The sequence below is a fragment of the Ciconia boyciana genome, chromosome 32 (assembly GCF_034638445.1).
Source record: "Ciconia boyciana chromosome 32, ASM3463844v1, whole genome shotgun sequence".
Lineage (NCBI taxonomy): Eukaryota > Metazoa > Chordata > Aves > Ciconiiformes > Ciconiidae > Ciconia > Ciconia boyciana.
The window spans coordinates 1294253-1318330 of record NC_132965.1 but is presented as its reverse complement, the minus strand read 5'-3'; the positions used below and the strand labels follow the sequence as shown (position 1 = coordinate 1318330).

Below are 24078 nucleotides of genomic sequence, written 5' to 3'. Positions count from 1 at the left end.
TGGGGGCGCTGGGGGGACTGGGGATGCTGGAGGTAATGGGTGCTGGGGACACTGAAGGTACTGGGGACACTGGTGGCACCGGGGGTGCTGCAGGCACTGGTGGGACTGGCAACGCTGGGGATGCTGGGGGCACTGGAGGTGCTGGGGACACTGGGGATGCTGGAGGTAATGGGGACACTGGTGGCACTGGGAATGCTGGGGGCACTAGAGGTACTGGGGATGCTGGGCGTGCTGGGGGCACTGGGGGTGCTGGAGGTAATGGGTGCTGGGGACACTGGTGGGACTGGAGGTGCTGGGGGCACTGGAGTCGCTGGTGGCAGTGGCGAAGCTGGGGCACTGGGGACAGTGGACGTAATGGGGTTGCTGCAGGCACTGGTGGCACTGGGGATGCTGGGGGTGCTGGAGGTAACAGGTGCTGGGGACGCTGGAGGTACTGGGGACACTGGTGGGACTGGCGACGCTGGGGGCACTGGGGATGCTGGGGACACTGGGGATGCTGGGTGTGCTGGTGGCACTGGGGGTGCTGGAGGTAACGGGTGATGGGGACACTGGTGGCACTGGGGATGCTGGGAGCACTGGGGATGCTGGGTGTGCTGGGGGCACTGGGGGCACTGATGGGACTGGGGACACTGGTGGCCCGGGGGATGCGGGAGGAAAGGGGTGCGGGGGACACTGGAAGTACTGGGGACACTGGTGGCACTGGGGATGCTGGGAGCACTGGGGACACTGGTGGGACTGGGGATGCTCGGTGTGCTGGGGGCACTGGAGGTGCTGGGGGCACTGATGGGACTGGGGACGCTGGTGGCACTGGGGATGCTGGAGGTAATGGGGTTGCTGGGTGTGCTGGTGGCACTGGGGGTGCTGGGGACACTGGTGGGACTGGAGGTGCTGGGGACACTGGTGATGTGGGGAGCACTGGGGACACTGGTGGGACTGGGGATGCTGGGAGTGCTGGGGGCACTGATGGTACTGGGGACACTGGTGGCACTGGGGATGCTGGGAGCACTGGGGATGCTGGGTGTGCTGGGGGCACTGGAGGTGCTGGGGACACTGGGGGCACTGATGGGACTGGGGCACTGGTGGCACTGGGGATGCTGGAGGTAATGGGTGCTGGGGACACTGGAAGTACTGGGGACACTGGTGGCACTGGGGATGCTGGGAGCACTGGGGACACTGGTGGGACTGGGGATGCTGGGTCTGCTGGGGGCACTGGAGGTGCTGGGGGCACTGATGGGACTGGGGACGCTGGTGGCACTGGGGATGCTGGAGGTAATGGGGTTGCTGGGTGTGCTGGTGGCACTGGGGGTGCTGGGGACACTGGTGGGACTGGAGGTGCTGGGGACACTGGTGATGTGGGGAGCACTGGGGACACTGGTGGGACTGGGGATGCTGGGAGTGCTGGGGGCACTGATGGTACTGGGGACACTGGTGGCACTGGGGATGCTGCAGGTAATGGGTGCTGGGGACACTGGAGGTACTGGCGACACTGGTGGCACTGGGGTTGCTGGAGGCACTGGGGACACTGGGTGTGCTGGTGGCACTGGGGATGCTGGAGGTAATGGGGACACTGGGGGCGCTGGGGACACTGGAGGTGCTGGTGGCCCTGTGGCCAGTGGGGACACTGGTGGCCCTGGGGACAGGGGCGGAGCGGGGGGGCCCAGGGCCTCCACGGGGGGGGGGGGGGGGGTACCCCAAATCCCCCATCCCGTCCTGGTGACCCCACGCCGCGGGTGCGAGGAAGGGGCGGAGCTTTACTGGGAAGGGGCGGAGCTTTACTGGGGAGGGGCCCCCAAAGCACCCGGATGTTGGGGTCCCCTGGGGGTGCCCGGACACCGGGGTCCCTTGGGGGGTTGGGGGCACCCGGATGTCTGGGTCCCCAGGGAGGGGCATGGGGGTGGGGGTCGCCGGGGGGGGTGGGGTCCCCTGGCGCAGGCCGGGCCATGGGGACCCCGAGGACTCTGCCCCTCCCCCCCCCATTCCCATCCTGCACCGCGGCTGGGCTGGCCCACGGCGGGGGAGGGGCACTGGGGGGAGCCAGGCATCCAGGCACCGGGGGTCTGCCCCCCAGACCAGTACGGACCAGTAGGGACCATTGCAGACCAGTACGGACCAGTAACACCAGTACAAACCGGTACAGACCATTGCAGACCAGTACGGACCAGTAACAGACCAGTACAGACCATTGCAGACCAGTACAGACCAGTACAGACTAGTACGGACCAGTATAGACCAGTAGAGTCCAGTACAGACCAGTACGGACCATTGCAGACCAGTACAGACCAGTACAGACTAGTACGGACCAGTATAGACCAGTAGAGTCCAGTACAGACCAGGACAGACCATTGCAGACCAGCACGGACCATTGCGGACCAGTACAGACCAGTACGGACCAGTACGGACCATTGCAGACCAGTACAGACCAGTATGGACCAGTACAGACCATGACAGACCAGTAACGGACCAGTACAGACCATTGCAGACCAGTACGGACCAGTGGTGTCCGTGTCCCCCCCCCCCCCCGCCCATCCCTCGTCTCCCTCCCCCGCCCCTCGGGGCACTGCAAGGGAAGGGGCGTGGCCAGGAGCGGAGGGGCGTGGTCAGGGCACGGCTAGGGATGGAGGGGCGTGGCCAGGGGCACGGCTAGCGGCGGAGGGGCGTGGCTAGAGGCGGAGCCGCAGGGGCGGGGTGAGGAAGGGGGCGGAGCGTCAGCGGTTGCCGCGGCAACGTGAGGCCTAGCGTGCGGTGCGGAGCCTGCGGGGGGAGGGGCGGGGGTCGTGGGGAGGGGAGGGGGTGTTGGGGGGCGGGGAGGGGCGGGGGTCCCGGGGGGAGGGAGGGAGGTTGTGGGGCGGGGAGGGGCGCGGGGCTCGCGTGGGGTGGGGGATGGGGGCGGCCGCGTTGGGGGAGGGGAGGGGTTGGGGAGGGCCCGTGCCGGGGGAGGGGTCCCATGTGGGGGAGGGGGAAGGTCTCATGTGGGGGAGGGGAGTCTCGGGGGGGGGGTGTGTCCCGTGGGGGAGGGGAGGGGACGTGTCGTTTGGGGGGGTCAGGGTGGGGAGGGGCAGTGCGGGGGGAGGGGAGGCCTCAGCCCTCCCCCCTCCCCTCCCCCAGCCCCGATGCCCCGCCCCCATTCGCTGGTTCCCGCCCGGTTCCTGGCGCTGACGGCGCATCTGGTGCTGCTGGTGCAGCTGGGCGGGGAGGGTGAGCGGGGAGGGGCGCGGGGGAGGGGCGGGGGGAGGGGAGGGGACACGGGGGAGGGGCTCGAGTGGGAGGGAGGAGACGGGGTGGGGGGATGAGTGGGGGAGGGAACATGGGGGAGGGGCACGGGGGAGGGGCGCGGGGAGGGGCTCGAGTGGGGGAGGGGAGACGGATGTGGGGGGATTGGGGAGGGGACATGCGGGGAGGGGCACGGGGGAGGGGCCATGGGGAGGGGCTCGAGTGGGGGAGGGGAGAAGGAGGTGGGGGGATGGGGGAGGAGACATGCGGGGGGAGGGGCACGTGTGGGGGAGGGGACACGCGTGGGGAGGGGGATACGTGGGGGTCGGGGGGGTCACGCTCCGCGGGGAGGGGGAGGGGAGAGGGGGAGGGGTGTCACCCCCCGGGTCCCCGTGGGGCGGGGGGATGGGGGTGGCCGTGACCCTCCCCCCCCCCGCCTGGGTCCCCGCAGGACCCCCATGTCCGGGCCTCGCTGCCCCCCGAGTTCTCGGCGGCGGAGTACGCCCAGGCGGAGCGGATGTGAGCCCCTCCCCACCCGCGCCCCCCGCCCCCACGGCGTCTCCCTGCCCCCACGTCCCCCGTGTCCCCCAAGTCCTCCCGCAGGCCCCCTCCCCCCAAGGGTGCCCCCCATCCCCCTAGGGCAGCCCCCTGCCCCCGAGTCCTCCTGCCCCATAAGTGCCCCCCAACATCCCTCGGCCCCCACGCCCCCATGTCCCCCTGCCCCCAAGTCCCGTCCCCCGTGTCCCCCATATCCCCCTGCCCCCACATCTCCCCCTGTGCCCCCTGCCCCCAGGGCATCCCCTTCCCCCAAGTCCCCCCATGTCCCCCACGCCCTCCCGTGCCCCCCGGGGTCCCTTCCCCCTGCCCCCAAGTCCCCCCCTCGTGTCCCCCACATCCCCTGCCCCCACATCTCCCCCTGTGCCCCCTGCCCCCATCCCCCCAGGGCATCCCCTGCCCCCAAGTCCCCCTCCCGTGCCCCCCGGCGGTCCCGGCCCCCCCGACCCCCACATCCCCCTGCCCCCAAGACCCCCGGGGTCCTGGGTCCCCCGACCCCCATGTCCCCCGTGTCCCCCATCCCCCTGCCCCCAAGTGTCCCCCCGTGTCCCCCACGCCCCCGGGGGTCGCCGGGCCCCCGACCCCCGTGTCCCCCCAGGCTCGGGGGCCCTGGGGGGCCCTGGGGCTCCTGGGGGTGGAGTTCGCCGGGTTCTTCTCGGGGGTCTCCATGTTCCACCCGGGGCAGAGCCTGCTCTGTATCCTGCACCCGCAGCGGGGGGTCCCCAAAACGGGGGGGGGGCCCAAAGCATGGGGGGACCCCGAAAAGGGGGGACGCCTAAAACAGGGGGGGGGGGACCAAAACAGGGGGGGCCCAAAGTGGGGGGAAGATAAAGCGGGGGACCCAAAACAGGGAGGGACCCCAAAGCACTGGGGGAAGATAAAGCGGGGGACCCCAAAAACGGGGCGGGGGAGGGCTCAGAACACGGGGGGCCCGAAATAGGGGAGGGACCCCAAAATGGGGGGGAAGATGAAACGGGGGCTCTGAAACAAGGGGGGACCCCAAAACCCGGGGGACCCCAAAACAGGGGGACTAAAATGGGGGCACAGGAAAATGGGGAGGGGCATCAAAATGGGAGAGACCCCCAACATGGGGGGAGATGAGAAAATGGGGGGGACCCCAAAACGGGGGGACCCCAAAAAGGGGGACCCCAAAATGAGGGGGAGACCTCAAAAGGGGGGGACACCCCAAAGCTTGGGGGAGCTAAAACGGGGGGAGCACAAAACAGGGAGGGGACCCCAAAATGGGGGAGGGAGATTCCAAAAGGGGCGGAAATGGGGGACCCCAAAATGGAGGGACCCCAAAACATGGGGGGGGCTGCAACTGGGGCGGTCATCGTGTGTCCCCTCCAAGGGAGTTGGGGGAGCCTGGCAGGGTCTGGGGGGGGGGGGTCCCTCGTTCCTTGGGGGGAAGGGAGGGGTCCCCCAAAATTTTGGGGTGCTTTTCCCTGACGTGGCCAGCGCTGGGGGCGCACGCGGGGGCGGCCATGGCCTTGACCTTGGCCTTGCTGGAGGGCTGGGACAGCGGCTCCTTCTGGGTCCTCTTCGGCCTCTGCAGGTGGGGGGTTTTGGTTTTTTTTTTGGGGGTGGGGGTGTCCCCCTTTCCCCCCACCTCAATGACGTCACACAGACCCCCCCCCCCTCTTCCCAGTGTCCCCCCCGCTGTCACTGAGGTGCTGCTGATGGTCGCTGGCTGCAGGAGGAGAGGCCTCTGACCCCCGGGGGGAGGGGCCGGGGGGTTTGGGGACCCCCATGGGGGTCCCCAAACCCCCCGGACCGGGGTCCCCAATATTCCCCGCCCCCTTGTGCCCCCACCCCCTGCTTTTCCCCTCCCCCCCACCTCTCCTGGAGCTGCAGAAAAATACAAGTTTTTGGCGGGGAAATCCAGCCGAAGCCCCGCCCTCATGCAAATGAGAGCCGCGGGGTGTGCTGGGAGCGCTGGGAAAGCGGGGGAAGGGGTGCGCGCTGGGTGGGGAGGGGTCTTTCGGGAGGGGAGGGGTGAGCGGTGGGGCAGACTTTGGGGATGACTTGGGGGGGGGGTTGTGGGGGGTCGCCGTGTGGTGGGGGAGGGTGGCGTGGGGTCCCCTCCCGTGACGGGGGGCGGGGCTGGTATCGTCAGTGCGGTACATCCTGACCTGCCCCGCCCTGCGGGCAGCGCGTGATGAGCGTGAGCGTGATGACGCCAGTGATTACCTCACGAACGGGGGCCGGCGGGAAGAATGCAACAACCCGCTCCGGCCATTTCCCCGGGTCTCTGACTGCGCCTGCGCGGGGCGGGGACGGATGAGCCGCAGGGGGCGGGAGGGGATGTGACGTCAGGTCTGCGGCAGGAAGTCGCGCCCACTCGGCGAGGGCGTGCCGTGAGTGTGCGAGAGCGCATGCGCGCAATGGGGCCCTGCGCGCGGCCCCCCCCCACGGTGAGCGTGCAAACGTCTGTGCGCCGGCGCCCCGCCCCCAATGAGTGTGCAAGAGCGCGTGCGCAACGGGGCTCCGCCCCCCCGAGTGTGCAAGAGCGCGTGTGCAACGAGGCCTGCGCCCCTTGGTGAGTGTGTGACGGGGGTGGGCGTGCAACAGGGCCCTGCGCACCCCCCCGTGAGTGTGCAAGAGCGTGTGTGCAACAGGGCTCTGCGCCCCGGTGAGCGTGCAAATGTCTGTGCAACACAGCTTCACCCCTCCCCGGTGAGCGTGCAAGAGCGCGCGTGCAACGGGGCCCTGCACCCCCCCGAGCGAGTGTGCAAGAGCACGTGCGTGCAAATGTCCGTGCACCGGGGCTCCGCCCCACGTGAGCGTGCAAGAGCGCGCGTGCAGCGGGGCCCCGCCCCCTCCCGCGTGTGCAACGCCCCCCCTGTGCCGCGCCGCTTTACGCGTGCAAGGGCGGGCGTGCAGCGCTGAGCGTGCAAGCCCCGCCCGCCGCCGCCGCGGCCCCTGATTGGTCGCCGCGCCCCCCGGCCCCGCCCCTGTTGCCGGGCAGATCTCCGGCCGCTCGCGAAATGGCCGCCGCCACCGCTCCCCGTCACGTGACCGCGCCCGCCCCCCCGCGCCCATTGGCCGCCGCCTCGCCCCGCCCCTCCCCGCGCTGAAACCACCAACAGCGGCCGCGCGGCCGCCAGTCAATCAACCCCGAGCTCCCGCCTCCCCCCTCCCTTTCTCTCCCCGCTCTCCAGGAACCGACCAATGAGAAACGACGCAAACGCGGCGGAAGGCGGGGCCATCCTCAGCGAGGACCAATAGGCGAGAGGCGCGCGGCCCCTGCCAGCCAATGGGAGGGCGAGGGGGCAGATTTGAAGCCCGGCGGTGGCGTGAGGCGGGGGCAGAGCGCGGCGGCGGCGGCGGGTGAGGCTGCGCGGCCGGGGGGGTGTTGGCTTTTGGGGGTCCCCCGGTGCTGGGGGTCCCCCGGGTGTGGGGGTCCCCCGGTGACGCTGTGTCGTCCCCCCCCCCTCAGGATGTCTCAGAAGGAGAACGTCATCCCCGGCTTGTCCGGCCTGGCCAAGGTGGCACCACCCCCCCCCGGGGTGGCCCCGTCCCTTGGGGGCTCGGGGTGTCCCCAGCCCTGAGGGGGCTCAGGGTGTCCCCGTCCCTGGGTGGGTGGGGGTCTTGGGGTGGTCCTGCCCCTCCCCCCCCACCTCTGGGGGGTCCCCGTCCCCTTTGGGCCCCTGCAACCCCTGGGGGGGGGGGCTCAGGGGGCCCCGGGCCCCCTTCGGGGGTGGCTCTGTCCCCGGGGGGGCTCTGTCCCCTTGGGGTGTCGTGACCCCCCCCACCCCTGTCCCGACAGTGTGGGGCGCTGCCCCCCGCCCCCAGCGGGTGCCCCACAAGGAGCCCCCGGCAAGGGCGGGGCCCTGCCAGGTACGGGGGGAGGGAGGCTCTGGGGGGAGGGGTCCTATGGGAGTGGGGGGCCCGGGAGCCTGGGGCCCATTGGGGGAGGGAGCCCTTTGGGGGGGGGGGGAGGGCCCTATGGGGGAGGGGGGATGTGGGGGCCCGGATGTTGGGGTCCCATGGAGGGGGTGTCCCTTGGAGGGGAGGGGATGTGGGGGCCCAGACGCTGGGGTCCGTTGTTGGGGGGAAGGGTCCTATGGGGGAGGGGGATGGGGGGTCCCATGGAGGGGGAGGGGTCCCTTGGGGGGGATGGGGGTCCCAGACGCCAGGGTCCCTGGGGAGGGGAATGGGCGGTCACTTGGGGGTCCCCGGACGCCTGGGTCCCACGGGGGGGGTGTGGGTGCCCCCAGGTTGGGGGGTGACCCCCGCTGACCCCCTCCCCCCCGCCAGGAGCCGGGCGGGTGCCCCTGGAGCCCAGCGCCCTGCCAGCCCCTCCCCACCCCAGTGAGTGATGGGGAGGGGCGGGGGTGCTGGGGGGCACTGGGACCCTGGGGTGGCAATGGGGGGGGGGGGGTCCTGTGGGTGCTACTGGGATTCCCTGGGTGACGGTGGGGGGGGTCCCAGAGCCCAGTAGGTGATGGTGGGTGGCACTGGGGACACTGGGATGACTGGGGGTGGCACTGGGCACCCTATGGTGACACTGGGGGGGGTGACAGGACCCCCTGGGTGACAGTGGGTGGCACTGGGGACCCTGGGGTGACAATGGGGGGGTCCCAGGGCCCTGTGGGTGACAGTGGGTGGCACTGGGGACCCTGGGGTGACAGTGGGGTGGATCCAGGACCCTGTGGGTGGCACTGGGACCCCCTGGTGACAGTGGGGGGGGGATTCTGGGGCCCAGTGGGTGGCACTGGGGACCCTGGGGTGACAATGGGGGGGTCCCATGCCCCCCTGGGTGACAGTGGGTGGCACTGGGGACCCTGGGGTGACAGCGGGGTGGATCCAGGGCCCTGTGGGCGACACTGGGTGCCACTGGGATTCCCTGGGTGACAGTGGGGGTCCCAGGGCCCTGTGGGTGACAGTGGGTGGCACTGGGGACCCTGGGGTGACAGTGGCAGGGGTCCCATGCCCCCCTGGGTGACGGTGGGTGGCACTGGGGACCCTGGGGTGACAATGGGGGTCCCATGCCCCTGGGTGACGGTGGGTGGCACTGGGGACCTTGGGGTGACAGTGGGGTGGATCCAGGGCCCTGTGGGTGACACTGGGTGGCACTGGGACCCCCTGGGTGACAGTGGGGGGGGTCCCATGCCCCCCTGGGTGACAGTGGGTGGCACTGGGGACCCTGGGGTGACAGTGGGGTGGATCCAGGACCCTGTGGGTGGCACTGGGACCCCCTGGGTGACAGTGGGGGGGGGGATTCTGGGGCCCAGTGGGTGGCACTGGGGACCTTGGGGTGACAGCGGGGTGGATCCAGGGCCCTGTGGGCGACACTGGGTGCCACTGGGACCCCCTGGGTGACGGCGGCGGGGGCCCTGCGCCCCCCTCCCGGCCGACACCGCCCGACACCGGGCTCGGCCTCGCCCCGTGCGCGTCCCCGTGTGTCCCCACGTCCCCGTGTCCCCCCCAGGCGCGCGTTCTCCCTGGAGGACTTCGAGGTGGGGCGGCCGCTGGGGAAGGGCAAGTTCGGGAACGTGTACCTGGCGCGGGAGCGGGGCTCGGGGGTGCTGGTGGCCCTGAAGGTGCTGTTCAAGTCCCAGGTGGAGAAGGAGGGGGTGGAGCACCAGCTGCGGAGGGAGATCGAGATCCAGGCCCACCTGCGGTGAGGGGCTGGGGGGGGGGGAGGGGTGGGGAAGGGGCTGGGGGGACAGGGGAGGGGCTGGGGGGACGGGGGGTGGGGAAGGGGCTGGAGGGGTGGGGAGGGGGCTGGGGGGACGGGGAGGGGGCTGGGGGTGGTGGGGAAGGGGCTGGGGGGTGGGGAAGGGGCTGGAGGGGTGGGGAAGGGGCTGGGGGGACGGGGAGGGGGCTGGGGGGGAGGTGGGGAAGGGGCTGGGGGGTGGTGGGGAGGGGCTGGGGGCTGGGGAAGGGGCTGGAGGGTGGTGGGGAGGGGCTGGGGGGACGGGGAAGGGGTGGAGGGAAGGGGCTGGGGGTGGTGGGGAAGGGGCTGGGGGGACGGGGAAGGGGCTGGAGGGTGGTGGGGAAGGGGCTGGGGGGTGGTGGGGAAGGGGCTGGGGGTGGTGGGGAGGGGCTGGGGGACGGGGAAGGGGAAGGTGCTGGGGGGTGGGGAAGGTGCTGGAGGGGTGGTGGGTGGCAGTGGGGGACCCTCAGGTGGTGGGGAAGGGTCCTGGGGTGGTGGGGGTCCTGGGGGAGGGGGTGGCAGTGGGGGGTCCCTGGGGTGAGGGGGTGGGGGGGCATCCTGGGTGCCGGGTGGCCGTTGGGGGGGTGTCCTGAAGAGCCCAGTGGGGGGGGGGATCCCAGCCACCCCACGGGTGGCGCTGGGGTGCAGGGGTGCCGGGGTGACCCCGTGCCCCCCGTGCCCCCCGTGCCCCCAGGCACCCCAACATCCTGCGCCTCTACAACTACTTCCACGACCGGCGCCGCGTCTTCCTCATCCTGGAGTTCGCCCCGCGGGGAGCTCTACAAGGAGCTGCAGCGCTGCCGCCGCCTCGACCCCCCGCGCCGCCACGGTCAGGGCACCCCCACACCCGGCACCCCAAACCCGGCCCCCCCCCCAACACCCGGTACCCAAACCCGGCCCCCCCCCCCCAACACCCGGTACCCAAAACCCAGCACCCCCCAACACCCAGCACCCCCAAACCTGGCACCCCCTCCAACACCCGGTACCCAACACCCGGCACCCCCCCAACACCCAGCACCCCAAAACCCGGCACCCCACACCCGGCACCCCAAAACCTGGCACCCCCCAACACCCGGTACCCAACACCCAGCACCCCAACACCCGGCACCCCTCCCCAACACCCGGCACCCCAAAACCTGGCACCCCAAACCCGGCACCCCTGTCCCCCAACACCCGGCACCCCCAAACCCAGCACCCCCAACACCCCGCACACCTGGCACCCCCAAACCTGGCACCCCAGCACCCCAAAACCCAGCACCCCAAACCCAGCACCCCAACACCCAGCACCCCCAAACCTGGCACCCCCCAAAACCCAGCACCCCAAAACCCGGCACCCCCAAACCCGGCACCCAGCACCCCAACACCCGGCACCCCAAAACCCCCCAAAACCCGGCACCCCAAAACCCAGCACCCTGAAACCTGGCACCCTGGGGGGCACCCCCAACCTGGCACCCCCAGCCCCAGCACCCCTGAAACCGGGCACCCCGCACCCAGCACCCCCAACCTGGCACCCCCAAACCTGGCACCCTGGGGGGGCACCCCAAAACCTGGCACCACGGGAGGGGGGGCACCCCCAAAACCCAGCACCCCTGAAACCCAACACCCCGGGGCACCCAAAAACCTGGCACCCTGGGGGGGGCACCCCAACACCTGGCACCCCCCATCCCCAGCACCCCCAACCCAGCACCCCTGAAACCTGGCACCATGGGGGCACCCCAAACCCCAGCACCCCTGAAACCCAACACCCGGGGGCACCCCTGAAACCGGGCACCCCGAACCCAGCACCCCCCCAACCTGTCACCCTGGGGGGGCACCCCAAAACCTGGCACCCCCCAACCCAGCACCCCTGAAACCGGGTACCCCCAAAACCTGGCACCCTGGGGGGGGGCACCCCCAAACCCAGCACCCCGGGGGGGGTCACCCCAAAACCGCAGTGGGGAGGCCACGGGGGGGGGTGAGACCCCTGAGCTGCTCCGCACAGCAGGGGGGTCCCCCCCACGTATTGGGGTCCCCCCCACGTATTGGGGTCCCCCCCACGTATTGGGGTCCCCCCATGTATTGGGGCCCCCCCACACTTGGGGGGCTGTGCCCCCCTTAGATATTGGGGTCCCCCAGATGTGGGGGTCTGGGCTCCCCAAAACTGGGGTCACCCTACATGGGGGGGGGCTGGGATCTCAGCTGCCCTGGATATGGGGGTGCCCCCCACGCAGGGGGGTCTGGGGTCCCAAACACTGGGGTGTCCCCCCCCCCCGCCCCCCAGGGCTGGTGTTGGGGTCCCTGGGGACCCCCCCAGGTCAGTTTGGGGTGCCCTGACCCCCCCAAATCCCCCCCCCCCCGCTGATGGCGGAGCTGCTGCCCCACCACGGCAGCTGCAGCTGGGGGGACACGGGGGACCCTTGGGGTTTTGGGGTCCCTGGGGGGTGTTTGGGGACCCCGGGGGGGTTTTGGGGTCCCCAGGGTGAGTTTGGGGGCCCCCAGGTCCGTTTGGGGGTGCCCTGACCCCCCCAAATCCCCCCCAAATCTCTATAGGTGATGGAGGAGCTGCTGCCCCAGCATGGCAGCCGCAACTGGGGGACACAGGGGACCCTTGGGGGTTTTGGGGGTCCCTGGGTGCTTGGGGTCCCCGGGGTGTTTGGGGACCCCGGGGGGGTTTTGGGGTCCCCAGGGTGAGTTTGGGGTCCCCAGGTCAGTTTGGGGGGGCCCTGACCCCCCCAAATCCCCCCCAAATCTCCCCCGAACCCCCATAGGTGACGGAGGAGCTGCTGCCCCACCCCGGCAGCCGCAACCGGGGGGACACAGGAAACCCTTGGAATTTTGGGGGGACCCGGGGGGGTTGGGGGGTTTGGGGTCCCCAGGTCAGTTTGGGGTGCCCTGACCCCGTTCCCCCAGCTGATGGAGGAGCTGGCGGACGCGCTGCTCTACTGCCACGGGCGGAAGGTGATCCACCGGGACATCAAACCCGAGAACCTGCTGCTGGGCCTGAAAGGGGAGCTCAAGATCGCCGACTTCGGCTGGTCCGTGCACGCCCCCTCCCTCCGGTACGGCTATGGGGCTGGGGGGGCGCTATGGGGCTGGGGGCGCCGGGGGGTGCGCTATGGGGCTGGCGGGGGGTCCTATGGGGCTGGGAGGCAGCTCAGGATCACCGACTTCGGCTGGTCTGTGCATGCTCCCTCCCTCCGGTACGGCTATGGGGCTGGGGGGCGCTATGGGGCTGGGGGGGTCCTATGGGGCTGGGAGGCAGCTGAAGATCGCTGACATTGGGTGGTCTGTACATATCCCCTCCCTCCGGTACGGTTATGGGGCTGGGGGTGAGCTATGGGGCTGGGCAGGGGTTCTATGGGGCTGGAGGAGTGCCCCATGGGGCTGGGGGCTCTGGGGGGCGCTATGGGGCTGGCAGGGGGTCCTATGGGGCTGGGAGGCAGCTCAGGATCACCGACTGGCTGGTCTGTGCACGCCCCCTCCCTCCGGTACGGCTATGGGGCTGGGGGGGCGCTATGGGGCTGGGGGGGCGCCGGGGGGTGAGCTATGGGGCTGGCAGGGGGCCCTATGGGGCTGGGAGGCAGCTCAGGATCACTGACATTGGGTGGTCTGTGCACGCTCCCTCCCTCTGGTACGGTTATGGGGCTGGGGGGGCTCTGGGGGGTGAGCTATGGGGCTGGGCAGGGGTTCTATGGGGCTGGAGGAGTGCCCCATGGGGCTGGGGGCTCTGGGGGCGCTATGGGGCTGGCTGGGGGTGCGCTATGGGGCTGGGAGGCAGCTCAGGATCACCGACTCTGGCTGCTCCGTGCACGCCTCTGCTCTCCCGTACAGTTATGGGGCTGGGGGTGCCCCTCCCCCCCAGTACCGGGGTGTCCCCCAGTAACGGGGTCCCCTCCCCCCAATACGGGGTGCCCCTCCCCCAAACTCTGCCCCTCCCCCAGGCGGCGCATGCTGTGCGGGACCCTGGACTACCCCTCCCCCAATAAGGGGTCCCCTCCCCCCAATACCGGGGTCCCCCAATACCGGGGTGCCCCTCCCCCCAACTCTGCCCCTCCCCCAGGCGGTGCACGGTGTGTGGGACCCTGGGGTCCCCCTCCCCCAATACAGGGGTCCCCCACTACGGGGTGCCCCTCCCCCTAACTCTGCCCCTCCCCAGGCGGCGCACGCTCTGCGGGACCCTGGACTACCTCCCCCGAGATGGTGGCCGGGCGGGCCCACGACGAGAAGGTGGATCTGTGGTGCCTGGGGGTGCTGTGCTACGAGCTCCTGGCCGGGCACCCCCCCTTCGAGAGCCCCTCCCACGCCGAGACCTACCGCCGCATCACCCAGGTGCGCCCCTCCCCCCCCCCCTCCCCCCCGGACCCCCCACCCCCAACACAAACACAGGCGTCGGTGCAAGGGGGGGAGCCATGGGGGGAGGGGGGAGGGCGGGGGGTGGGGGGTAGATGCGGCCACGGGGGAGGGGCGGGGGTGGGGGGTAGATGCGGCCACGGGGACCCCCTCGCTATGGGGTGCCCCATATGTGGGGGGCACACAGCTGGGACCCACAGACAAGGGGAGCCCCATATTGTGTGGGGGGCGTCCCCCTGCTATGGGGTGCCCCCTATGTGGGGGGCACACAGCTGGGAGCCACAGACAGGGGGAGCCCCATATTGTGTGGGGGGCATCCCCCTGCTATGGGGTGCCCCATATGTGGGGGGCACACAGCTGGGAGCCACAGCTGGGGGGAGCCCCGTATTGTTTGGGGGGTGCCCCCCCACTATGGGGTGCCCCATATGTGGGGGGCCCACAGCTGGGAGCCACAGACAGGGGGAGCCCCATATTGTGGGGGGGGTGCCCCCCCACTATGGGGTGCCCCATAAGTGGGGGGGCACACAGCTGGGAGCCATGGCTGGGGGGAGCCCTGTAGTGTGTGGGGGGCGTCCCCCCGCTATGGGGTGCCCCCCCGCTATGGGGTGCCCTCCCGCTATGGGGTGCCCCATATGTGGGGGGCACACAGCTGGGGGGAAACCCATATGTGGGGGGCATCCCCTTACTATGGGGCACCCCATACGTGGGGGGCACACAGCTGGGACCCACAGCTGGGGGGAGCCCTGTATTTTGTGGGGGGCATCCCCTTACTATGGGGAGCCCCATATGTGGGGGGGTAAATACCCCTGGGACCCATGGCAACCCCCCCAGTTGGGGGGCACACAGCTGTGACCCACAGCCCTGGCGCCCCCCACATTTGGGGGGCACACACACCCTGGGACCCCCACATTTGGGGGAGCGCCCCCTGCCCCACATACAGAGAGGGAGCCCCATGGCCAGGGGAGGCCAGGCTTCCAGGCCCCACATTCTCCCTGCCCCACACATTCCCCTCTCCCTGCCCCACACCTGTCCTGCTCTCAGTGGGGGGAGACCTATGGCCGGGGGGAGGGCCCCACACATTCCCCTGCCCCACACATTCCCCCGGCCCCACACATTCCCCCACCCCACCCCCCTTGCTCTCACCGTGGGGGAGACCCCTGACCCAGGGGGTGGGGGCTGGGGACCCCTGGGGGTGGGGGAGGGGTCCCTCTGCCCCCCCTCCCCCACCTTGGTGGGGGTCCCTGAGCCCCTCCCCCTCCCCCAGGTGGACCTGCACTTCCCCCCCACCGTGCCCGAGGGCGGCCGCGACCTCATCTCCCGCCTGCTGCGTCACAGCCCCGCCCAGCGCCTGCCCCTGCGGGGGGTCCTGCAGCACCCATGGGTGCGCACCCACTCCCGCCGGGTGCTGCCCCCCCCCTACGCCAACCCCTGACCCCTCCCCGCACTGCGGGGCTGGGGGGAATCCCAGCCCCTCCTCTTCGCGGGGGTGCTGCCCCCTAAGTGTGACCCCCAGCTGTGGGGTGCCCCTCCCCATCCCCCCATCGCTGTGGGGTGCCCCTCCCCCTCCCCCAATAAAGTTGTTGTGGTTTTACCCCCTTGGCCCTGTGTATGCTGGGGGAGGGGCTGTGCCCCACAACCACCCCCGCCCCATAGACACCTCCTGTGCCCCACAGATCTCCCTGCCGCACAGACACCCCCGCCCCATAGACACCTCCTCTGCCCCACAGATCTCCCTGCCCCAGACGCCCCCGCCCCATAGACACCTCCTGTGCCCCACAGATCTCCCTGCCCCACAGACACTCCCACCCCATAGACACCTCCTGTGCCCCACAGATCTCCCTGCCCCACAGACACCCCCGCCCCATAGAAACCTCCTGTGCCCCACAGATCTCCCTGCCCCACAGACACCCCCGCCCCATAGACACCTGTGCCCCACAGATCTCCCTGCCCCACAGACACCCCCGCCCCATAGAAACCTCCTGTGCCCCACAGATCTCCCTGCCCCAGACGCCCCCGCCCCATAGACACCTCCTGTGCCCCACAGACACCCCCGCCCCATAGAAACCTCCTGTGCCCCACAGATCTCCCTGCCCCAGACGCCCCCGCCCCATAGACACCTCCTGTGCCCTACAGATCCCCCTGCCCCACAGACACCCCCACCCCATAGACACCTCCTGTGCCCCACAGATCCCCCTGCCCCACAGACACCCCCACCCCATAGACACCTCCTGTGCCCCACAGATCTCCCTGCCCCACAGACACCCCTGCCCCATAGACACCTGTGTCCCACAGATCTCCCTGCCCCACAGACACCCCCGCCCCATAGAAACCTCCTGTGCCCCACAGACACCCCCGCCCCATAGACACCTCCTGTGCCCCACAGATCTCCCTGCCCCACAGACACTCCCACCCCATAGACACCTCCTGTGCCCCACAGATCTCCCTGCCCCACAGACACCCCGGCCCCATAGACACCTCCTGTGCCCCACAGATCTCCCTGCCCCACAGACACTCCCACCCCATAGACACCTCCTGTGCCCCACAGATCTCCCTGCCCCACAGACACTCCCACCCCATAGACACCTCCTGTGCCCCACAGATCTCCCTGCCCCACGGACACCCCTGCCCCATAGAAACCTCCTGTGCCCCACAGACACCTCCTGTGCCCCACAGATCTCCCTGCCCCACAGACACCCCCGCCCCATAGAAACCTCCTGTACCCCACAGATCTCCCTGCCCCACAGATACCCCTGCCCCATAGACACCTGTGCCCCACAGATCTCCCTGCCCCACAGACACTCCCGCCCCATAGAGACCTCCTGTGCCCCACAGACAACCCCGCCCCATCGCCACCTGCTGGGCCCCATAGACACCCCTGCCCCATAGACACCCCCTGCCTCATAGACACTGACTGCCCCATAGAGCTCCCTGCACCACCCCATCGACACCTGCTGTGCCCCATAGACACCTCCTGTGCCCCATAGAGCCCCCTGCCCCACAGTTTCCCCCACCCCATAGACACTTGCTGTGCCCCATAGATCCCCACAGACCCCCACCCCACAGACACCTGTGCCCCACAGACACCTGTGCCCTATAGACCCCCCACTCCACTGATGCCTCCTGTGCCCCATAGATTCCCCCCTGCTCCATAGACACTGGCTGTGCCCTATAGACACCTCCACCCCATAGACACCTCCACCCCATAGACGCTCTCTGTGCCCCATAGACTCCATACCCCATAGACACCTGCTATGCCCCGTAGACACCTGTGCCCCATAGACCCCCTGTCCCATAGACACCTGCTGTGCCCTATAGACCTCCCTGCCCCACAGACCCCCCCATAGACACCTGTGCCCTAGAAACCCCCTGCCCCACAGACCCTCCACCCCATAGACACCTGCTCTGCCCCATAGACCCCCTATACTCTATAGACACCTCTACCCCATAGACAGCTCCACCCCATAGACACCTGTGCCCCATAGACCCCCATGCCCTATAGGCATCCCTACCCCATAAACACCTCCACCCCATAGACACCTGCGCCCCACAGACCCCCTACCCCATAGACACCTACTGTGCCCCATAGACCCCCCATGCCCTATAGACACCCCTAACCCATAGATACCTCCACCCCATAGAGACTCCCTGTGCCCCATAGACACCTGCTGTGCCCTATAGACCCCCCCTATGCCCTATAAGCATCCCTACGCCATAGACACCTCCACCCCATAGACACCTGTGCCCCATAGACCCTGTACCCCATGGACACCTGCTGTGCCCCATAGATCCCCATGCGCTATAGACACCCCTACCCCATAGACACCTCCACCCCATACATCCCCCTGCCCCACAGACCCCCCAGACACCTCTGCCCCATAGATCCCCATGCCCTATAGACACCCCTACCCCATAGACACCTCCACCCCATACATCCCCCTGCCCCATAGATCCCTCTGCCCCACAGACCCTCCCTACACACCTGTGCCCCACAGATCCCCATGCCCTATAGACACCCCTACCCCATGGACACCTCCACCCCATACATCCCCCTGCCCCACAGACCCCCCGCAGACACCTCTGCCCCATAGATCCCCATGCCCTATAGACACCCCTTCCCCCTAGACACCTCCACCCCATACATCCCCCTGCCCCACAGACCCCCCCAGACACCTCTGCCCCATAGATCCCCATGCCCTATAGACACCCCTACCCCATAGACACCTCCACCCCATACATCCCCCTGCCCCACAGACCCCCCCAGACACCTCTGCCCCATAGATCCCCATGCCCTATAGACACCCCTACCCCATAGACACCTCCACCCCATACATCCCCTGCCCCACAGACCCCCCCCGGACACCTCTGCCCCATAGATCCCCATGCCCTATAGACACCCCTACCCCATGGACACCTCCACCCCATACATCCCCCTGCCCCATAGATCCCCCCAGACACCTGCTGCACCTCTCCCCCTCCCCCTCCCATCCGCCCCCCCGTGCCCCCTCCCCCCGGTGCCCGGATGCTCGCGCCGCCCCGGCCGCCATCTTCCCCCGCCGCCGCCGCACCGACCGCGCCGCCGCCCGAGATGTGAGTGCGAGCGGGACCCCGGCCCTGCCCCTCCCCCGGCAGCGACCCCCACCCCCCGGGCGCGGGGGCACCGGCAGCGATCTGCCCCCTCCCCCATCCCCGTCCCCATCCCCCCCCGGGTCTATTTTTAGCTGCCGACGCAGGAAGGGGGGAGGGGTGGGAAAATCGCCCCCACCCCTCGCGGCCCCTCCCCAGCGCCCCTCCCCGCTGCGGAGGGTTCGCCCCTCCCCTCGGGGGCGGGGGGACGGGAGAGGTCGTGGGGGAGGGTGCCCTGTCTGGGGGAGGGGGGCGGGCGCCTGGGTCCCCCGGGGGGGAGGGGCAGCCCCAGACGCAGGGGTCCTCTGGGGGGCTGGGCCCGGATGTGGGGGTCCCCCCGCTGTGGGTCACTGGGGACACCGGGGTCCCCCGCTATGGGTCAGGCCCTGTGCCCCACTGCCGTGGGTCGCCGTGAGGACACCTCTGACCCCCGCTATGGGTCACTGGGGACACCGGGGTTGCCCCTCTATAGGTCAAGCCCCAGACTCTGTGCCCCACTGCTGTGGGTCGCCATGGGGACACCTTTGACCCCTTGCTATGGGTCACTGGGGACACCGGGGTCCCCTGCTGTGGGTCGAGCCCCAGATCCCTGTGCCCCACTGCCGTGGGTCGCCGTGGGGACACCAGTGACCCCCCGCTATGAGTCACTGGGGTCCCCCCGCTATGGGTCGAGCCCCAGACCCCTGTGCCCCACTGCCGTGGGTCGCTGTGGGGACACCTCTGACCCCCGCTATGGGTCACTGGGGACACCGGGGCCGCCCCACTATGGGTCAAGCCCCAGACTCTGTGCCCCACTGCTGTGGGTCGCCATGGGGACACCAGTGACCCCCCGCTATGGGTCACCCAGAGGCCGGGGTCCCCCCACTGTGGGTCACTCAGACATTGGGGTCCCCCTGCTATGGGTCACTGGGGTCCCCCGCTATGGGTCAAGCCCGGCCCCCTGTGCCCCACTGCTGTGGGTCGCCGTGGGGACACCTCTGACCCCCGCTATGGGTCACTGGGGACAGTGGGGTCCCTCGGGGTCAGTTCTGTTCCCGCCCCCACACTAATCCCGGGGGGGGGGGGGGGGGGAGCCAGGCCCTTCTTGACCTTTGCCCTGTGCCCTCCCAGGTCGGCCCCCTCCGCCCCCAGCGCCCCTCCCCGCCGGAGGAGAGGGGGGCCCCCGCCCCTCCCCCAACCTCACCAGCAACCGGCGGCTGCAGCAGACCCAGGCCCAAGTGGATGAGGTCAGAGGGCAGGGGCGGGGCCGAGGGGCTGGGTGTGGCTCTGGGGGTGGAGCGGGTGGGGCGGGGGCAGCGTGGGGCGGGGGCAGCGAGGGGCAGGGCTGAGGGGGTGAAAGGGGTGGGGGGGGGGGAATCCTGGGTGCCTGCGTCCCCGCCCTCTGCCTCCCCCATCCCCCCACCCCGTGACCTCTGCTCCTCCTGACCCGTGACCTCTGCCCCCCCGCCCCTTGACCTTTGCCCCCGGCAGGTGGTGGACATCATGCGGGTGAACGTGGACAAGGTGCTGGAGCGGGACCAGAAGCTGTCGGAGCTGGACGACCGGGCCGACGCCCTCCAGGCCGGCGCCTCCCAGTTCGAGACCAGCGCGGCCAAGCTCAAGCGCAAGTACTGGTGGAAGAACCTCAAGGTGAGCGGCACCCCCCCCCCCGGGCAGCTCCCCCAAACCCCCAGCACCCCAAAACGCCCCAAACACCCCTCAAACGCCCCCAAAACACCCCAAACACCCCTGAGCACCCCAAAACACCCCTCAAACCCCCAAACACCCCAAAACACCCCTAAACGCCCCCAAACACCCCCAAACGCCCTAGAACGCCCCAAAACACCCCAAACACCCCCGAGCACCCCAAAACACCCCCAAACGTCCCAAACACCCCCAAAACACCCCTAAAACACATCCAAACACCCCCAAAACACCCCTAAAATGCCCCAAAACATCCCCCAAAACACCCCTGAACACCCCCAAAACACCCCGAGCACCCCAAAACACCCCGAGCACCCTGAAACACCCCAAATGCCCCAAACACCCCCAAACGCCCCTAAAACGCCCCCAAAACACCCCAAACACCTCGAGCACCCCAAAACACCCCCAAACGCCCCAAACACCCCCAAAACACCCCCAAACGTTCCCCCAAACACCCCTAAAACGCCCCCAAAACACCCCCAAAACACCCCAAACACCCCCGAGCACTCCAAAACACCCTCAAACGCCCCAAACACCCCCAAAACACTTCAAATGCCCCAAACACCCCCCAAACGCCCCAAACACCCCAAACACCCCCTCGAGCACCCCAAAACACTCCCAAAACACCCCCCAAACGCCCCAAACACCCCCAAACGCCCTAAAACACCCCCAAACACCCCAAACACCCCCGAGCACCCCAAAACACCCCCAAACGCCCCAAACACCCCCAAAACACCCCCCAAATGCCCCAAACGCCCCTAAAACGCCCCCAAAACACCCCAAACACCCCCGAGCACCCCAAAACACCCCCAAACATCCCCAAAACGCCCCTGAAATGCCCCAAAACACCCCCAAAACACCCCTGAACACCCCCAAAACACCCCAAACACCCCGAGCACCCCAAAACACCCCCAAACATCCCCAAACACCCCCAAACACTCCCAAACACCCCCAAAACGCCCCAAAACACCCCCGCACAGCCCTAAAACACCCCTGAACACGCCAAAACACCCCCAAACACCCCAAACACCCCCGAGCACCCCAAAACACCCCCAAACACCCCCAAAACACCCCTAAAATGCCCCAAAACATCCCCCAAAACACCCCTGAACACCCCCAAAACACCCCAAACACCCCCGAGCACCCCAAAACACCCCCAAACGCCCCAAACACCCCCAAAATGCCCCTAAAATGCCCCAAACGCCCCCAAAGCACCCCTGAACCCCCAAAACACCCCAAAGCCCCCCAAGATACCCCAAGCCACGCCCCAAGCCACGCCCCAGACCACGCCCCCAACCCACGCCCCCAACCCCCCAGCTCGGCCCCCTCCCCGCACCCCGGACCCCCAGGGCCCCAAGCCCCCCCCCCCCCGCCCGTGACCCCGGGTGACCCCGGTGACCCCTGACCTCTGCCCGCAGATGATGATCATCCTGGGCGTGATCTGCGCCATCGTCCTCATCATCATCATCGGTGAGGGGCGGGGCATGCAAATGAGGGCAGTGGAGATGCAAATGAGGGGTGGGGCATGCAAATGTAGGCGGTGGGTGGGGAAATGAGGGGCGGGATATGCAAATGAGGGTGACAGGACACGCAAATGGGGCGGGACGGGCAAATGAGGGTGTTGGATATGCAAATAGGGGGGTGGGTATGCAAATGAGAGTGTTGGATATGCAAATGAGGGCAGCAGGCATGTGAAGGAGGGGTGTGGTATGCAGATGAGGGGGTGGGGATGGGGAGGTGGGTGGGCATATGCAAATGAAGCAGGTAGAAGAGGGGTGATATTTAAATGAGGGGAATGATATGCAAATGAGACAGGGCCTATAGGCCAAATGGGTGGTGTATGCAAATGAGGGAGGCAGGTGGAGGGGGCGGGGCATGCAAATGAGGGGGTGCAATGGTTGCACGGGGTGGGGCTTATCCTGGCCACACCCCCTGCCTTGATGGAGGCGGGGCATCTCCTGGTGGGGTGAGGGGCGGGGCTTCTGGGGGGGGGGCGTGTCTCCTCCAGGCCCCGCCCCTGACCCCGCCCCTCCCCACAGTGTACTTCAGCACCTAACGGCCGCCAGCTCCGCCCTGGCCCCGCCCCCGCCCGGGACCCCGCCCCTGGGCGTGTCCGGCCCCGCCCCGGAGCTGCGGGAGGAGGAGCCCCGCCCGGCCCCGCCCCGGGGGTCCCCCCCACCCCACCCCCCGCACCCCTCAGGGACCCCCGCACTCCAACCCCCGGGGACCCTCAGACCCCCCGCCCCTCCCCCCAGCGCCCCCAAACCCGCCTGGCCCTGCCCCTCCCCTCCTGCACCCCCAAACCTCCCCTGCCCCCTCCCCGCGCTGCGCCCCGTTCCCCTCCCCTGCACCCCAACAGTGCTGTAGCCCCCCTGCCCCCCAAACCCTGCCCCCTCCCTGTGCCCCCCCAGCTCCGCACCCCAAAATCTCCGCTGCCCCCCCACCCCCCGGGGAGGGGCTGAGCCCCCAAAGTGCTGGCGGGCCCCCCCATACATGAGAATTTGGGGGTCGCCCCAGAGTGGATGTGGGGGTGTCCCCAGCCCAGAGCACCCCAAAAATGGGGGGTCCCATCCCCGCCCCCCCGGAGGGAATTTGGGGTCTCCCTGGGCTCCCGGAATCGGGGATACCCCAGGCCGGAGGGGTTTGGGGGGGCCCCCCCGAAATGTGGGGGGGTCCCCCCCCCAAAGTGGGGTGCATCCCCCCCCGCCAGAGCATTTTGGGGTTCCCCCCCCAAGACCTGAGCACAAAGGGGCCCCCCTAATTTTGGGGGACCCCAACCCCACCACTGCCCAAAGGCCCCCTCCCCCCGCACCCCCATTCTGGGGGTGCCCCCTCGATTTTGGGGTGCCCCCATATCGGTGGCCTCCCTTTAAATTTGGGGGGGGGATCTCTGTAATTTTGGGGTGTCCCCCGCAAAATATAGGGGTCGTCCCCCCCCGCATTCCAGGGGTCCCCCCAAAACCGGCCGGGGGGACACCCCGGTTTTGGCCCCAAAACATTCCAGCCCCCCCATTTTTGGGGTGCAGCGGGGGGCAGCACAGGAGAGGGGCTGGGGCCCCCGAAACCCCGCACCATCACTGCCGCAGCGCCGGGGGGTCCCCCAAAAGTAGGGGGACCCCAAAATCCAGGAGGGACCAGGAAATGTTGGGGGGGGGGCGGGGAGAAATGGGGCCCCCCAAAATACTGGGGGGGTAAAAGGTGGGGGGGACCCCAAAGTGTGAGGCTGCCGCGAATGTGGGGGGGGACCCCGAAATTGGGGGGAGCCCGAAATTGGGGGAGGGACCCTGAAATTAGTGGGGGCCCCCCAAAATTGGGGGGGAACCCTGAAAACGGGGGGCCCATGATGGGGGTGGGAGAGATGGGGGACCCTGATATTTGAGGGAGCCCTAAAAACGGGGGGAGGACGACACCCCTAAAGTGAGGGAGGAAGGAGGGGGTCCCTAAATTTAGGGAGACGCCATTGCCTGGGGGGGGCCCCCCCAAATTGCCCCCCCCCCAAAAGGGAGGAATTTTCCCCCCAAACCTGGGGGGACCCCGAAGTTGGGGGGGGCACCCAATTGGGGGGGGCCACCCAAAAATGGGGGTGCCCCCCCCCCAAACCTTGTCCCGATCCTTTAGGGGTTTTGGGGTGCAGGTCCCCCCCCATCCCCCCCCGCATGGAACTGTGTGTGCGTGTCCCGGGGGTCCCCAATCCCCTGCCCCCCCTGCCCCCAAACCCGGGGGTCCCCCTCCCCACCCCCGGGGCGAAGACGTTGAGGATTTGGGGACCCCCCCATCACGTGGGAGAAGGAATTTGGGGGGTCGGGATCGGGGGCTTTGGTTTTGGGGGGCGGGTGTCACTGCCGCCCCTCCCCGCTTGGGGGTGTCGTGTGTCCCCCCCTCCCCACGACCCCCGGTGGGTTTTGGGGGACCCCGGGTTTGGGGGGCCCCTGGGGGTCCCTGAGTCCTGGTGTGAAACGTGTACAATAAACTACATGTCTGTGAGCGGGTGGGGGTCCCTGAAACGGGGGTCCCTG

General features: G+C 69.2%; 2 protein-coding genes and 1 long non-coding RNA gene across 3 annotated transcripts; all 3 read left to right on the top strand.

Annotated features, from left to right (window-relative positions):
• Nucleotides 1-4357: 4357 nt before the first annotated feature.
• LOC140645340 (uncharacterized) lies at nucleotides 4358-5501 on the top strand. Its single transcript, XR_012039978.1, has 3 exons — nucleotides 4358-4460; nucleotides 5224-5320; nucleotides 5414-5501. It is a non-coding gene; the product is annotated as an uncharacterized lncRNA (long non-coding RNA).
• A 1704-nt stretch (nucleotides 5502-7205) lies between these two features.
• LOC140645242 (aurora kinase C-like) lies at nucleotides 7206-15320 on the top strand. The gene is given in 9 exon segments (XM_072848585.1): nucleotides 7206-7253; nucleotides 7535-7605; nucleotides 9200-9391; nucleotides 10122-10202; nucleotides 10204-10256; nucleotides 12288-12465; nucleotides 13563-13595; nucleotides 13597-13735; nucleotides 15021-15320. Coding segments are annotated over 9 exon segments (963 nt in total). The 3' UTR covers nucleotides 15189-15320.
• Nucleotides 15321-18753: 3433 nt separating this feature from the next.
• Nucleotides 18754-22278, top strand: VAMP2 (vesicle associated membrane protein 2). Its single transcript, XM_072848628.1, has 5 exons — nucleotides 18754-18790; nucleotides 19490-19605; nucleotides 19850-20008; nucleotides 21481-21532; nucleotides 22102-22278. The coding sequence occupies exons 1-5, from the start codon at nucleotides 18754-18756 to the stop codon at nucleotides 22116-22118; spliced, it is 381 nt and encodes a 126-aa protein (XP_072704729.1). The 3' UTR covers nucleotides 22119-22278.
• The last annotated feature ends 1800 nt before the right edge of the window (nucleotides 22279-24078 follow it).

Excerpts from the sequence above, each read along its gene's own strand:
- VAMP2 (XM_072848628.1), top strand. The coding sequence starts at position 18,754 with ATGGGTCAGGCCCTGTGCCCCACTGCCGTGGGTCGCC. Across the intron at positions 19,606-19,849 it reads CCCAGGCCCAAGTGGATGAG|GTGGTGGACATCATGCGGGT; the intron begins GTCAGAGGGCAG and ends TGCCCCCGGCAG. Across the intron at positions 20,009-21,480 it reads ACTGGTGGAAGAACCTCAAG|ATGATGATCATCCTGGGCGT; the intron begins GTGAGCGGCACC and ends CTCTGCCCGCAG.